The following is a 14,107-nucleotide window of genomic DNA, read 5'->3' as shown; positions in this document are numbered from 1 at the left end:
TGACGTCATGGAAATGAACTTAATGTGATCGAATGTTGAAACTGAACAGCTTCTGGCCAGTAGTTCTCAAGGGTCCAATAGACGGTACTCGAGTCGTCACCCACGCAGAGATGACGTAAGGGTTGCACTTGCCACACACGGGGGTCCCAGAAAGTCGGGGCTCCCTGGCGCTCTCTGTACTGCTCGTCCAAGGGAGAACCTGTGCTGCCCAATACTGCGATTTAATGATGTATTTGTTGCCATCTCACTTTCCATTTCTTTATGAACATTTATTGAGCACCCGCTAAGCTGGATATTTTATGTGGTGTTGGGGGGGCAAAGCTTAGCCAATTAAATACAGTTCCTGCCCTCAGGGAGCTTGAGAAGCACAGAGAAGGCAGACGATCCAGTCGGCACACAACGCTGCCATTGTACACAGTAATTAGGGCTGTGCAGGGACCCTGCGGAGAACTTTAAAAGCTTATAACCGGCGGCTTCGTCTGGTCTGGGGGTCTCGGGAAGGAACTCAGAGCCTGGTGTTTTAATTAACATCTGCAGGAAGCGTTGGTTTTGCAAGAGTGGAGGAAGATAAGGTTTTCCGAGGCCAAAGGAATGACAGAAACAGTGCCCCCTGCAGTGAGAGGGGCAGGCCCGGCTCAGGGGTGGGCTCCGCATTCCTTCCACAGAGAACGCTGGCTTCACAGGGGATGCCAGGGGCGAGAGAGGCCTGCAGGAGCAGGGGCAGCTGGTTCCTGAAGGCAGGGCTCATATGGGGCAGGACTCTGCAAACCTTCTCTGGGGAGGGCTCAGGCCCCTCACCACCACCCCTCAACTCCGCGGGTGTTGCACTAAAGCAGCGGCAGGTACCAAACGGGCATGGCGGTGTGCCAGTTAAACTTTACTGACGCTTTGGCCAGAGTTTAGGACCCTTGCTACACAAGCCTTCCATGTGGGCCTCATTCGGTGGGTCAAGGGAGGGTGGCTACCTACTGAAAAACAAGCTAGTCCTTGGTCTCCTAGGGTTTCCAATGTAAAGAAAGGAAATAAGCACAGCTTGTCAACACAACAGAGACACCACGAAGAGGGCAGTCACGGTCCAGGTCAGAACTCAGCGCAAAAACAGCAATCCTTACCCACCTCTGACATCTTTAAACCCACCCCAGCAACCTCTGCTTCTCAGCAGAGGAGGGGAACTCATTACCAAAGGCCAAAGATAATAACACAGCACAACTATTATAATCAGAGGAAAGAACTCGGGCCGGGAGGCAACGGCGGCCCGCCTGGCGGCTCAGCGCTGGGTCCTTAACAACCTACAGGCTCGGCCTCCTCCTGCAGCCGCGTTTCGCAGCCTGTCTCTTTCCTGCAGCTCCCGGCTGGCTTTTTCCTATTAAACAACAGTGTGAGCAGTCCATGCCCTTCAGGCCTCTCCCAGAGACAAAGAAGGTCAAACTGAGGCGCCTCCTTAGTTGCTATGGCAACAAAGAAAGTATACCCGAAACCCTGGATGTGCCGCCAGGACCGCCCCGCCCGAGCTTCAGTCTCGGCACAGCTCACGCCTGCGCGTAACCTGCACCGGGAATCGCAACGGTACCTGCGGCCGGCCCCCAGCTCCTCCTGCCGACTCCCCGGTGGTGTCTTGTGTAAGCACGCTTGCCGACAACTCCAGGTGCCTAGTCTCCCCTGATGGGAACTCTCCCCACGTCTGTCTCCTTAGGGTTTCTTAAAATGGGATGTGTGTCTCCCGCACTGGAATTTCCCAGAGATACTGACTGAAAATACAGATTCATCAGCTCCACTTCAGACCTACAAAACCAGCGTCTTTTGCCAACAGTTGGTAACTACAAGCTCAGAGAGTAGAAGGTGGGTGGAGCTATCTTCAGCACAAGTGTAGGCAAATGACCATCACCTGGTCTTGCCTTAAGTAAGTGAAGTGAAATAAGTGCAGTCGCTCAGACGTGTCCGACTCTTTGCGACCCCATGGACTGTAGCCCACCAGGCTCCTCCATCCATGGGATTCTCCAGGCAAGAGCACTGGAGCGGGTTGCCATTTCCTTCTCCAGGGGATCTTCCCGACCCAGGGATCGAACCCAGGTCTCCTGCATTCCAGGTAAACGCTTTAACCTCTGAGCCACCAGGGAAGCCTGGTCTTGCCTTGGCTGATTCAAATCCCCATGGTTGAGCCAAAACCTCGCTTTGAAGTCAGCCAGTATTGACTTTCATCAGAAGATGGGCAGTCTTGCCGCCAACATTTAACCAAAAGAACTTAAAATGTCAATAGGAATGAAAAGTACTGTGTTTGTGTGGAAACTGCAAAATGATTTCCTTTGTTCAGGACTAAAAGGAAAAGTTTGTGTTAAAAGTTGGTACAGTATCGTCCTCTGAAAGGTCAAGATCGTCCACCCTCTCCCCTAAAAACCGTACAATGCCCCTTTATATGAACGGATGTTCTCCTTAGTTTTTCTGTTTCCTGAGCAATTGGCTTAAATAATTTGGCTTCCGGGTCAGGCACTGTGAAGGCAGGTACGCTGCTTGTTTTATTCACACCGTATTTTCAGCAACTCCCACTCAGCCTGGGATATCCAGAGATGAGACAGAATAAACACTTGGTAAATGAATAAATGAAGCACAGAAACCAAAGCTGTCTTGCCTGGAAAGCATTTTAATAACTACTGCCTTTTAATCGTTCTGCCTTTTAAGTTAGGTAAAAGGTCTTTTTGTGTATGCTGCGTGCTTAGTCCAACTCTTTGCGACCCCATGAACTGTAACCTACCAGGCTCCTCTGTCCATGGAATTCTTCAGGCAAGACTACTAGAGTGGGAAACCCTTTCCTCCTCCAGGGCATCTTTCTGACCCAAAGATAGAAGAATCTCCTGCATTGCAGGTAGATTCTTTACCATCAGAGCCACCAGGGAAGCCCCAAAGGTCTTTTTTAGCCCTGGATAAAATAAGCATGCAAAAGGGAAGACAAAATTTACCCCCCACCCCCATCATACATCTGCCAAAAAAAAGAAAAGTCACTTTTCTCATCATACAATTAAAACAGAAACAACTCTAAGTAAAACTATGGAGTTTAATCTTTAGATTTCAGTTTATTTGCAATATTGGTGGAAGCGCTTAAGAATTCAGTTTGGATTACGTACAAATCCAGCACAGCTCTGAAATGTTACCCCTTCTCACACTCGGGTGTTCACCAAGCAGGTTAAGGATTAGAAAAAGAAATTTCAAAATAACTTCGAATCACTATTTCTCTTATTTAAGGCCAGAGATTAATGTGTTTAAATCTCTCATGTTGTCTACCAAAACCCCTGAAACTGACAAAAGACAGTCCTGGGGGTGCTTTCAGTGGGGGTGACTCCAGCCAGTCACTTGTTCTGTAAATAGATTTACTGGCACGTGGCCATGCCTCTCCGTTGAGGATCACGGTCTACGGCTTTTTCTGCAATACAGTAGGAACAGAGATGCCGTATGACCCAGAAAGCTAGAATATCTATATTCTGGCCCTTTAAAGAGAATATATGCTGCCCTCCAAAGCAACATGGGTAAGGGATACACAATTTACACAGTCTCGTGAGTCAGACTGCCCGGGTTCAAATGTGTCTATCATTTAGTAGCTGTTGACATAATCAAACAGGAAGGCCGTTAGACTGGGGTGGTCCTGGGTGGCCTACTGGAGCAAAGCAAAAACGTAAGCCAGAGTCAATGCGCTAGAATTCAAGAAAATGAAACTTAGGAACAAGCCATCACAAACAGCCAACTAGTCTCTCCCAGATAAGGCAACCGCTTCAGCCATAGGCAGTCAAGTGATTTCCTTGCTTTGCCTCCAAGTATTCTCTATAAAAACTGCACCCCCACCCCACCCCACCAGCTTGTCTGTGGAGCTCTTCTAACTATCTTTGGTTTGACGTTGCCCAATCCCAAGAGACGGATACTCAAATAAACTTTTTTTTTTTAAGCCATGCCATGGGCATGTGGGATCTTAGTTCCCTGATGAGGGTTCGAACCTACACCCCATGCAGTGGGAGCCAGGAGTCTTAACTATTGGATCACCGGCTAAGTCCCTCAAATAAACTCTTTTAATCTGCCTCGGTTTATCTTTTAACAGAGCTAAGAAATCTTAGGCATATTTTTAGATTATTTAAACTCCTTAAGGATCAGTTTCTCATCTGTTAAACAGGAACAATAATTATACTTACCTCATGGAGCTGTTGAGGATTGAATTAAGTAAGATAACATAAGTAAAGGTCTAAGAATAGCAGAGACAATAAGTAGAAGCTGTTAGGAGACTCTAATAGAACTCTAACTCCTTTTTGTCAATATGTTTCTTTTTTGAAAAGTCCTAAAAGAGTCTCTGGCTTATAGTTAACTACATTCAGCAACATTTCTTCACACACTGATTAGCTGTAGACTTGCTTCAGCAATCCTGACTTCATTAAAATTATAATTATTTCCTTAATTCCATTTCCTTTATCTACTTCTTTAACTTAATCCCCCATGCTGGCTGCCAAGGCCCTGGGAATCAGGGAGAACCTCTTATGAGACAGTTTTCAACAAGGAAAAAAAAAAAAATACATAAGAGCCAGATAGAGTCAGGAAAAATGAACAGTGAGTGAACTATCAAACGTGTGTGGCAAACCAAATTTTTAAAAGATGAACAGAAATATGCCTGGGAGAACAGGATGAACCAGAAGGATGGGAAGAGGACATGGAACACAAGTGCGTCCCAGCAAAGCCATCAGCGCGAAATCGTTTCTGTGTCCCTAAGCCACTAATTAATTCTCAGCTGAACTTAACCCTCCTCCTCCAGGTTTCTCCACCCCTGAGAAAAACACATCCCAACCAGCAGCATCCTTGGAAACCCCAACCACCTCAGATCAAGGCAGGATTTCAGCAAGACCTTTGGGGTTTCGTTGGTCAATCTCCATTTTAGGAAATTATGCACTTTTTGGAAGGAGCATTCTTGGGACTTAGCAAAAACACTTTTTTTTCTCCTTAGTGAAAATAATCATTTTGGAAGGATCGAGCCCCATGCCTGGCATTGAGAACATATGCAAATCAATGTTAATTTGCTTCCCGTTGCAGAAAGAATTCCATCCCAAGGATCAGGGTTTATTCCTCTATCCATGGGTTCAACGTATATTTCTCAAGCATGAGCTATGTTCTAGGGTCTGGGAAATAGGATTGCCAAATTTAGTAAGGAAAAATAGAGACCACCCAGTCAAGTTTTAATCTAAGACAGACAACGGACATTTGTAAGTATAATCACATCCCATGCAATACATGTATGCTAAAAAATTATTCACTGTGTATCTGAAATTCAAATTTAACTGGATCCCATATTTTACCTGGCAACGCTACTGAGAATCGAGTTGAGACCAAGACAGACCTCATCCCTTATATAGCTTTATAGCAATTCTAACCTCAGAAGCTCACAAGACTCAACTCCCATCTGGCATTTTCCCAGTGGGAGAGTCTAGGGAACAGACTGACCGTCTCTTTAGAAGCCATCACTTCTGGAGGCCCATTTAGCAGATGCCACACTGTACTGGAATTATGTCCTCATTTCCTCGTCATGCCCCTCTGCATCACAAGAGGCCTGGGACAAGCAGATGCTCAGCACAGACAGCTGAATGAATGAGTGAAGAAACACATACACGGTTGGATTCTATCAAATGCAATGCTCAGGGTTCACACTGAAGGTATTCACACACCTTCAGAAACACTGGAGATACAGAGAAAACCATGTAGCCAGAAACCCAAGACCATATGGGTGAAGAATGATCTTTTATTTTAAAACGTTTTTGGAAGGTACATGGAAGAAAATAAAAGCTTTCTTAAAAGGGAGGGAGAGGGGAGATGGTGTAAGAAATTGTAACCCTGGTAAATAATATAAAGGGTGCTAGGAAAGGTGACTTCTTAATGTAATAGGTCATACTGAGTCAAAGCACTGATTTAACTAAGTGGGAATATAATAAAATATGATGGCCCGTAGTTAAGCAGAACCATAATATTAATAACTGAGGAATATGGTTTAAACAAATAACAAGTAATTAAGAGCCATTTTATTGTCAGTACTGTCATACAATTGAAACACTCAGAAGGAAAATAAATCACAAGAATCCGCAAAAGGGTAAATTCAGGGAGGTGCAGGGCACACGGTATCTACAATAGAAAACCACAGCCGTAAAAGAGGGAACACAGAGTCGATATCTATAGAGCAGGTTTCAAGTATGCTAATTTTTTTTTTTTTTTTTAAGAAAGAAAAGGGGAAAAAAGAAAAAGAGTATTGCAGAGTGTCCCAAGGACCACACAGGTAGGCAGGACGCGGAGCTGCTTGCCGGCACGGCTCCCCAGGCACCCTCTGCCCGTCCGGGTGGGTCTGTGGCTGACACAGCTCACGCCAGGCCCGTCAGTGCTCAGATGGGTAGGTGGGAAAAGTCTCTGTTCGATGAAGCTTCAGAGGGCTGGTGACACCTTTTCCAAAAGAGAGTTTAAAATCAGCAGTTGCAAACATACCAGGTTAGCTCATCGCAAGTTTCTGTATAACAGACATAAATAACGTAGGATACAGAATGCTTTTCCCCCAGAGGCTACTCCCAAGGATACGCAAAGGAGAGTGAGACCGCACTGAAAGACGGGGTGCTTAACACATCACTTGCGTGTGGCCTTTGCACTGCTGCTGCCGCTGCTGAGTCGCTCCAGTCGTGTCCGACTCTCTGCGACCCCAGAGACGGCAGCCCACCAGGCTCCCCCGTCCCTGGGATTCTCCAGGCAAGGACACTGGAGTGGGTTGCCATTTCCTTCTCCAGTGCAGGAAAGTGAAAAGTGAAAGTGAAGTCACTCAGTCATGTCCGACTCTTTACGTCCCCATGGATTGCAGCCCACCAGGCTCCTCTGCCCATGGGATTTTCCAGGCGAGAACACTGGAGTGGGGTGCCATCGCCTTCTCCGGGCCTTTGCACTGGCTATGTGCAAGCCAGGCTTCCCAGGTGGCTCAGTGGTAAAGAACCCTCCTGCCAATGCAGGGGACACGGGTCCCATCCCTGGGTCGGGAAGATCCCCTGGAGAAGGAAATGGTAGCCCTGTCCAGTAATCTTGCCTGGGAAATCCCAGGGACAGAGGAGCCTGGCGAGTTACATTCTAAGGGGTTGCAAAGAGGTGGTAACAACTTAGCGACCAAACAACAACAATGCGATCAAACCAGGTGCAACGAGGGGCAACGGCCTCCTCGGCGGTATTTCATCAACCAACTCCTACACGCAACAGATTTAGGGAAAACGAGATACAATCAAAAGACTGGGGAATCTTTTGGTGAGAACACCCTTTGGAAACCAGGTCAGAAATAAGACAATATTGTATTTATTCCTAGGCAATCCTGCGGTAAAGGAGGACCCCTTAAAAGCCATACAGCCTTTATTATTTCAGGTTTAAGTTCCAAACCAAGGCCAATGAAGACGTCAGGAAGGCCAGGTCAGGAAGAAGTCACACAAGGCCACTGTGAGTCTCCTTTGTGACACAGGACAGGGGCTGGCGAACTTTATAAAAGGCCAGATATGAAGTATTTTAGGTTCTGCAGAGTGTACGGTCTCGTAGCAACTACTTAACTCCACTGCCTGCAGCACAATAGCAACCAGTTAATCTGTAAGGAGTGGGCGTGAATGTTCCCATGAAAGCTTGTGAACAAAAACAGACCGCAGCTGGATCGCCCGGGAGGCCAGCTGGCCATTTCCGGTGGCCGGAGCGCTTGATTTGATAAACGCAGGAGGGGCTCTACTGCCATCTGCTGGCGAAGGGCTGCTGCTGTCCAGTTGCGAAGTCTGACTCCACGACTCCAGGAACTGTTCCTGCCACGCTCCGCGGCCCTTCACTATCTTCCGGAATTTGCTCAAATTCAAGTCCATTGCATCAGTGATGCCATCCAACCATCTCATCCTCTGTCACCCCCTGCTCCTCCTGCCTTCAATCTTTCCCAGCATCAGGGTCTTTTCTGGTCAGTGGGCTCGTTGCATTAAGCGACTAAGGGTTACCACACGCAGAAGAATTTACAATGCAGATCAGTGAAGAGCCCTCAGAAGTGAACAAGGTAAAATCTACACTACAGTTCAGACTTCCTGGAGCCAAACATGCAGATCAAGCCAGTCTAACAACACGGGGAAATGGCACCTCGGCCAAGCAGAGCATCCCGCCCCACCAACGCGCGCTCAGAACGCTGGACGGAGCAGGAAGGCTCGCAGTGGCGCCGGCCCTACGCCCTAAGCGCATCTCCTTATCCCAACAGCCCTGGGCTCCATCACGGCCCCGTCTAGTCCCTTTCTGACATAAGAAATCGTGGATTCAGATATTTACATGCCTCAAATCTGAACCATAAGAAAACTATATATGTATCATACAGTCACTGGTACATATAGCGGTGACTATTATTAGAGAAGTTAGAATATTAAAATATCCCAATCACTAGAGATCATTCCTTCCAGCTTCCCAGTCATTTTACACATGAATTCAATTCTCCAACACACACACGCACACAAACGCGTGCAAAGGTCACACACAGAGGTCACAAGCTGGCACTGGCCTGTGCGCCCTCTCTGTGCCAAGCCCTGTCCTCTGGCCTGCACGGGGCACAGAGCACGCGGCATTCCTTGTCGACATTGGGTAACTGCACACCGGTGAAGGCCGGGCCCTCGGCCTGCGCTCTCCCCGCCACTTTCACCAGGGAGCCCATCGCGCCACACTGGCTGGTCCTCGTGGCCCCTACAGACATGCGAGTGTGAGACCCCGGTTTATCTGTTATCATTCTAATTTGCTCGGACCTTAATCTACTTCTCTCTTACTAGATGCACACACAATGTACGTAGATGTGTTAGAATTAATACTGAAAAACCAATGTTATAGAGAACAAACGGTGGCTGTCAAGGGGGAGGGGCTGGGGGACGGATGGATGGGAGTTCAGGACGAGCAGAGGCAACTGTTCTATCCAGGAGGGACAGACAAGGCCCTGCTTACAGCACAGGGGGCTATAGTCGATGCCCTGTGATAGATAATGGAAAAGAGTATAAAACGAAGGCACAGGCACCAGGGGTAAAGGAACCTGCCTGCAAATGCAGGAGACATAGAGACCTGGGCTCGATCCCTGGGTCGGGAAGATCCCCTGGAGGAGGGCATGGCAACCCACTCCAGTACTCTTGCCTGGAGAATCCCATGGACAGAGGAGCCTGGTGGGCTGCAGTCCATGGGGTTGCAAAGAGTCAGAGACGACTGAAGTGACTTAGCACACATATATGTATGTGTGTGTGCGTGTGTGTATAACTGAATGTATACATATATATGTAAAACTGGATCACTTTGCTGTACAACAGAAATTAATACAGCATTGTAAACCAACTATACTTCAATAAAAGATAAATTTTTAAAAAGAAATAAAACCCAAGGTTAAGCCCTCCAAAGTAACCACTTGCTCAAAAAATCTATCCTCCTTAAGATAAAAATGTAAATTGCACGACCTGGAACCAACCCTCTGGAGGAGTTATTTCCATCACATGGTGTTCACTTTGGAAACACCCGCGGTGGCAGAATTTCCACCCAAAGGCAAGCATATACAATGAAAGAAAGACCCCTAAACCAGGAGTCAGAACCCTGGAGTTATAATGTCAGTCCATCCATCCACTGGCCATGTGATCTCGGTGAGTACTGACCTCCAAGGGTCTCAGTTCTGCCTTCATTGAAATGGAGTCTCTGGCCAACTCCAACTGCTGCCAGGTGAGCCAGGAAAGGCGACAAGGGAGACGCCCATAGAGTGGCACAGACATCTGATGCAGCTCATTGATTTCCCACGAATATCCAAAATCACATCACGCTGGATCAATGATATAAGTGCCTATGTTTTTCTCACTTTTGCTTTGAAACAAGGGACGCTCTCTTCAGAGGCAATTTCTACAGAAGAGTTCTAAACATTGAGAAATGGAGAGCCTTAGGATTAAGGGCAAAATTCCTAAGATGTTAACTTAAAGAAGGAGGTGAGGGAGTTTAAGAGGAACATTGCCAAGAAGCTGGACACACCCGGCTCTCTCCTAAAAGCCTTGATGCACCAGTCACACTGCTTCCTTTCTGTTCTTTGAAAATCCGAGCTCCTTCAGCACCAGGGCCTTTGCATATGTTGATTTCTCTGTGGATAATGCTCAATAGGACTCCTCCAGATTCCAGGTCTTGGGGTAAATGGTGCAGCCCCTCTAAAGAAGTCCCTTTGTGACCCTCCTCCCCAAACTGGCAACAACTCTGCTTTACCATTCTCTACTACAAACACTTTCTTTTCAATATGACATGGACCAAATTTGAAATTAAATATGCGTGTGTAATTGTTGGCTGTGGCTCTCCTTCCGACTATAACCTGTAGGAGGCAGAAACAGGCCTGTGTAGTAGCCCCAGTGTGGCTCCATCACCAAGCGTAATGCTCAGCATAAAATAGATGCTCAACTAACATTTATCAAACAATGAATGAATGGAGACGAGAGCCTCAGCTCCACGACACAGGTGATCCTGGACACATTACTAACTTCAAATTCTGTGTCTTAGCTGCACAGGGGAATAAAATACTCCCAGGCGGCTGCTTTGCAGTCTAAACGAGATCATGTATATTACGTTCTGGCTTTCCTAGTGGCTCAGTCCGTAACGAGTCTGCCTGCAATGCAGGAGACCCCCTGCAGTACAAAACACTGCTGGCAGCACAGGGGACCCAGGGTCAATCCCTGGGTCAGGAAGATCCCCTGGAGAAGGGAATGGCAACCCACTCCAGTGTTCTTGCCTAGAGAATCCCAGGGACGGGGAAGCCTGTTGGGCTGCCGACTATGGGGTCGCACAGAGTCGGACACGACTGAAGCGACTTAGCAGCAGCCGTACTTTTTTGGAGGAGGGTGATATCAACCAGGGTCAGGACAACATAGAAGACAACTGGGAAAAGGCAACTCGTTTTATACAATGAATTCTTAGAAGAAGCCTGTGAACACCGGGCTCAACATACAGCTGAGTGCTTCTATTTCATGTATTTTTCCCCAATTCTCACGATGAAGCTCACATGTTAATTCTGTAAATGCCTAAGCAGAGAAGAGAATTTAGTTTTGAAACTGGAAAATGGGGTGGAGGAAGCAGCGAAGATGGATGAACACATCTTAGGGTACGCGGGTGTCAGACCCAGCACGCTCCTCTCCTCACCGACAGCAATAATAAAGCGGTAAATCCAAGCGTCAACCAGTAGGCGGCGCGCTAGCACCAAATTTGGAGAGGAAACAGTTCTCAACCCTCTTGGATAAATTCCCTCATAAAGCTCTGCATGATTTCCAAGGTTAGCCACTGGATCCGTCAGACAAAAATCAACCTGAAATACATGAGGGTAGGTGAGTTGGCCAGAGGAATTACAACTCACGGATACCAGCAAAACAAGATCCGAGGCGCTGTGTAAGCTCATCATGGGACACACACAGGGCCACGATGTTACTCATTTTCTCAATTTCTTCTTTTTCTGGGGGTGGGCAGAAGGGAGGAATAAAGACAGGTGGGACAGGTGGGATGCGTGTGAGCCTGCTCAGCTGCTCAGTCCTGTCTGTCTCTTTAAAACCGCAAGGACTATAGCCTGCCAGGCTCCTCTGTCCATGGACTTCTCAACAAGAAGACTCGAGTGGGTCTCCATTTCCTCCTCCAGGGATCTTCCCAGCCCAGGGGTGGAACCCGTGTCTCCTGCGTTGCAGGCAGCCTCTACCGCTGAGCCACCGGAAGCCTCACAGGTGGGATAGATGAACGTTTCCCATTTATTCGTCATGTGAATGACCACCCCTGAGACGTGAGATAATTTTATGTAGTCTGAACATTTTTTAAAAATCTATCAAATTTAGTGGTAAATTGAGTTTCCAAGCTATTCAATACATACACAGCACATATTAGCACTGTATCTCAGTGAATACTGGTGACTAAGAAGCAATCCCAAGATAAGACAAATATAGACAAATCTACATAGAACTTGCTGATGAGGTACTATCTCGGAAACATTGGTTATAAATTGAGTACCAAAATAAAACACATTTACATTAATTCCTACACAGGTAACAAAAGTATGTGAAAACAAATAATTTGATGAAATAATTGATACAAAACATAAAGAAGAAAAATCACTGAAGCAATTATAATGCCATTCTCGTGCACAGAAATATTCTAAGATAATAGGATATTTCATTGAGTATTAGCATGCAGTCAAAACAGGAAAAATGTAAGAATTCTATTGGGAGCTTAGGTTCAATGAAGGTTATACTATATAACAAACAATCATAGTTTTAATTATCATCTTCAATCCTAGACACAATCACCTTCAAAAGACCCTATACAATTACCAGTCACAAAGTTTGATAACCCATCATCTCTGCAGGGATTCCATGGCTTTTTTCTTTCTTATTATCACTGGAATTTATTTCTTCAGAAACTAAGCAATCGCTATCTTTAAATTCCTGTCTTGCAAGCACTACGACTGTGCTCATTTGTAAAATCTGTACCAATAAACCTGGACCTACTTGTACAGCGATGCACGCAGACCTCATTTTCTGCTTCACTGCATTATGCTTACAGATTTGCACTTTGTTAACTTTTTAAAACTTCTTTTGATTGAGTATTTTGGGGCCTCATCATGCAGCACTCGGGATCCCAGTTCCCCAACCAGGGATCGAACCCACGCCCCCTACCATAGAGGCAGTGCAGGTTCTTAACCACTGGATGGCCGGGGAAGTCCCTATATATTTTTTAAATAGCAGATTTGTGGCGATCCTATGCTGAGTGACTCTGTTGGTACCATTTCTCCAACAGCACCTGCTCACTTCGTGTCTTTGTGTCACATTTTAGTAATTCTCGAAATATCTCCAGCTTGTTCATTATTATTATACTTGCTTTGATGACCTGTGATTGGTGATGTTTGATGTTACTACTACGACCCACCGAAGGCTTACATGATGGTTGCATTTTTTAGCAACAAAGTGTTTTTGAATTAAAGTATGTATATCTTTTTAGACATACAACCTGTTGCACACTTAATAGACCACAAGCTAGTGTAAACGTAACTTTAATATGCACTGGGAAGCCAAAAAAATTCGTGCAACTCGCTTTATCACAATATTCTCTTTATTGTAATGGTCAGGAACCAAAAGGGAAAGTGAAGTCGCTCAGTTTGCCACCCGTGAACTGTAGCCCACCAGGCTGCTCCATCCGTGCGATCCTCCAGGTAAGAAAACTGGAGGGGTTGCCATTTCCTTCTCCAGGGGATTTTCCTGAACCAGGGATCGAACCCGGGTCTCCTGCATTGCAGGCAGATGCTTTACCCTCTGAGCCACCAGGGAAGCTAATATATATACAAAATCTGCCTGAATCTCATTACTGTTGAGTGTTGGGTTATAAAAATAATAACAAACTTAACTATAAACTGAACTGAAATATAAAGGCTTATCAAATAACCCCACGTCCGATTCTGATGAGCCGTTTGGTTTGTGACTTGCTGTATTTGACAAAAACAACGCAAACTTCTCAAAGGTGATTTTCCTCCTTCATGGTGATGTTTTGTGTTGTTCTGCTCCGTGTCTAGAGGTAACATTACCACCACTGTTTTTCTGGAATTAGTGGGTCAGTAGTCCTTGGTGATGTAGTCCCTAGAAATTTTATGGAATGGTGAACTTGAACTAAGCCATAAAGAATACTGAGAGAAATTCTCAGTGGGGAAAATACGTCTGTACCAGTGGTGAGAACCATTTCTGTGACAGTAAGGGAACTGGGAGAAGGCCTTGTCAAAAGTGATGGGGATGTTTATTTAGGTCTGTAAGGCCTGATAGAGCACTATGTAACTTGTGAATCTTATTTTCAGTAATTGGAGAAATGTGAAAAAGCAAAGAAGATAGTCTGAAAACATGGTCAAAAGCAATTTGGGGAAGCAGGAGCCATAGTTCAGGTGGTGTCCAGGCCCGTGCAGCAGTTAGCTTCTAAGTGCATTCTGCACCAGTGTGGGAACACATGGAGACCAGGAGATTGACTGATTTCTGTGCTTCCTAAGTCAACTAAGGCCTGTGTTGGCAGAGAATTGTTGTGTTCTAGGCCAGTTATATTCAATAAG

General features: G+C 46.1%; 1 protein-coding gene across 3 annotated transcripts in view; it reads right to left on the bottom strand.

Moving 5' to 3' along the window:
* Positions 1–5,703: 5,703 nt before the first annotated feature.
* DOK5 (docking protein 5) overlaps positions 5,704–14,107 on the bottom strand; it is a 153,007-nt gene continuing 144,603 nt past the window's right edge. For 2 of the 3 annotated variants that reach the window (XM_055545350.1, XM_055545352.1), the window contains one exon: positions 5,707–6,450. In XM_055545350.1, the coding sequence (XP_055401325.1) occupies positions 6,386–6,450 (65 nt within the window). In that variant the 3' untranslated portion in view covers positions 5,707–6,385. Of the gene's footprint in view, positions 6,451–14,107 lie in introns of all 3 variants that reach the window. The other variant, XM_055545351.1, reaches the window with a different exon arrangement.

Source organism: Bubalus kerabau, chromosome 13 (assembly GCF_029407905.1).
Source record: "Bubalus kerabau isolate K-KA32 ecotype Philippines breed swamp buffalo chromosome 13, PCC_UOA_SB_1v2, whole genome shotgun sequence".
NCBI lineage: Eukaryota > Metazoa > Chordata > Mammalia > Artiodactyla > Bovidae > Bubalus > Bubalus kerabau.
Note: the sequence above shows the minus strand (reverse complement) of the source record. Positions and strands in the feature narration are given on the sequence as shown.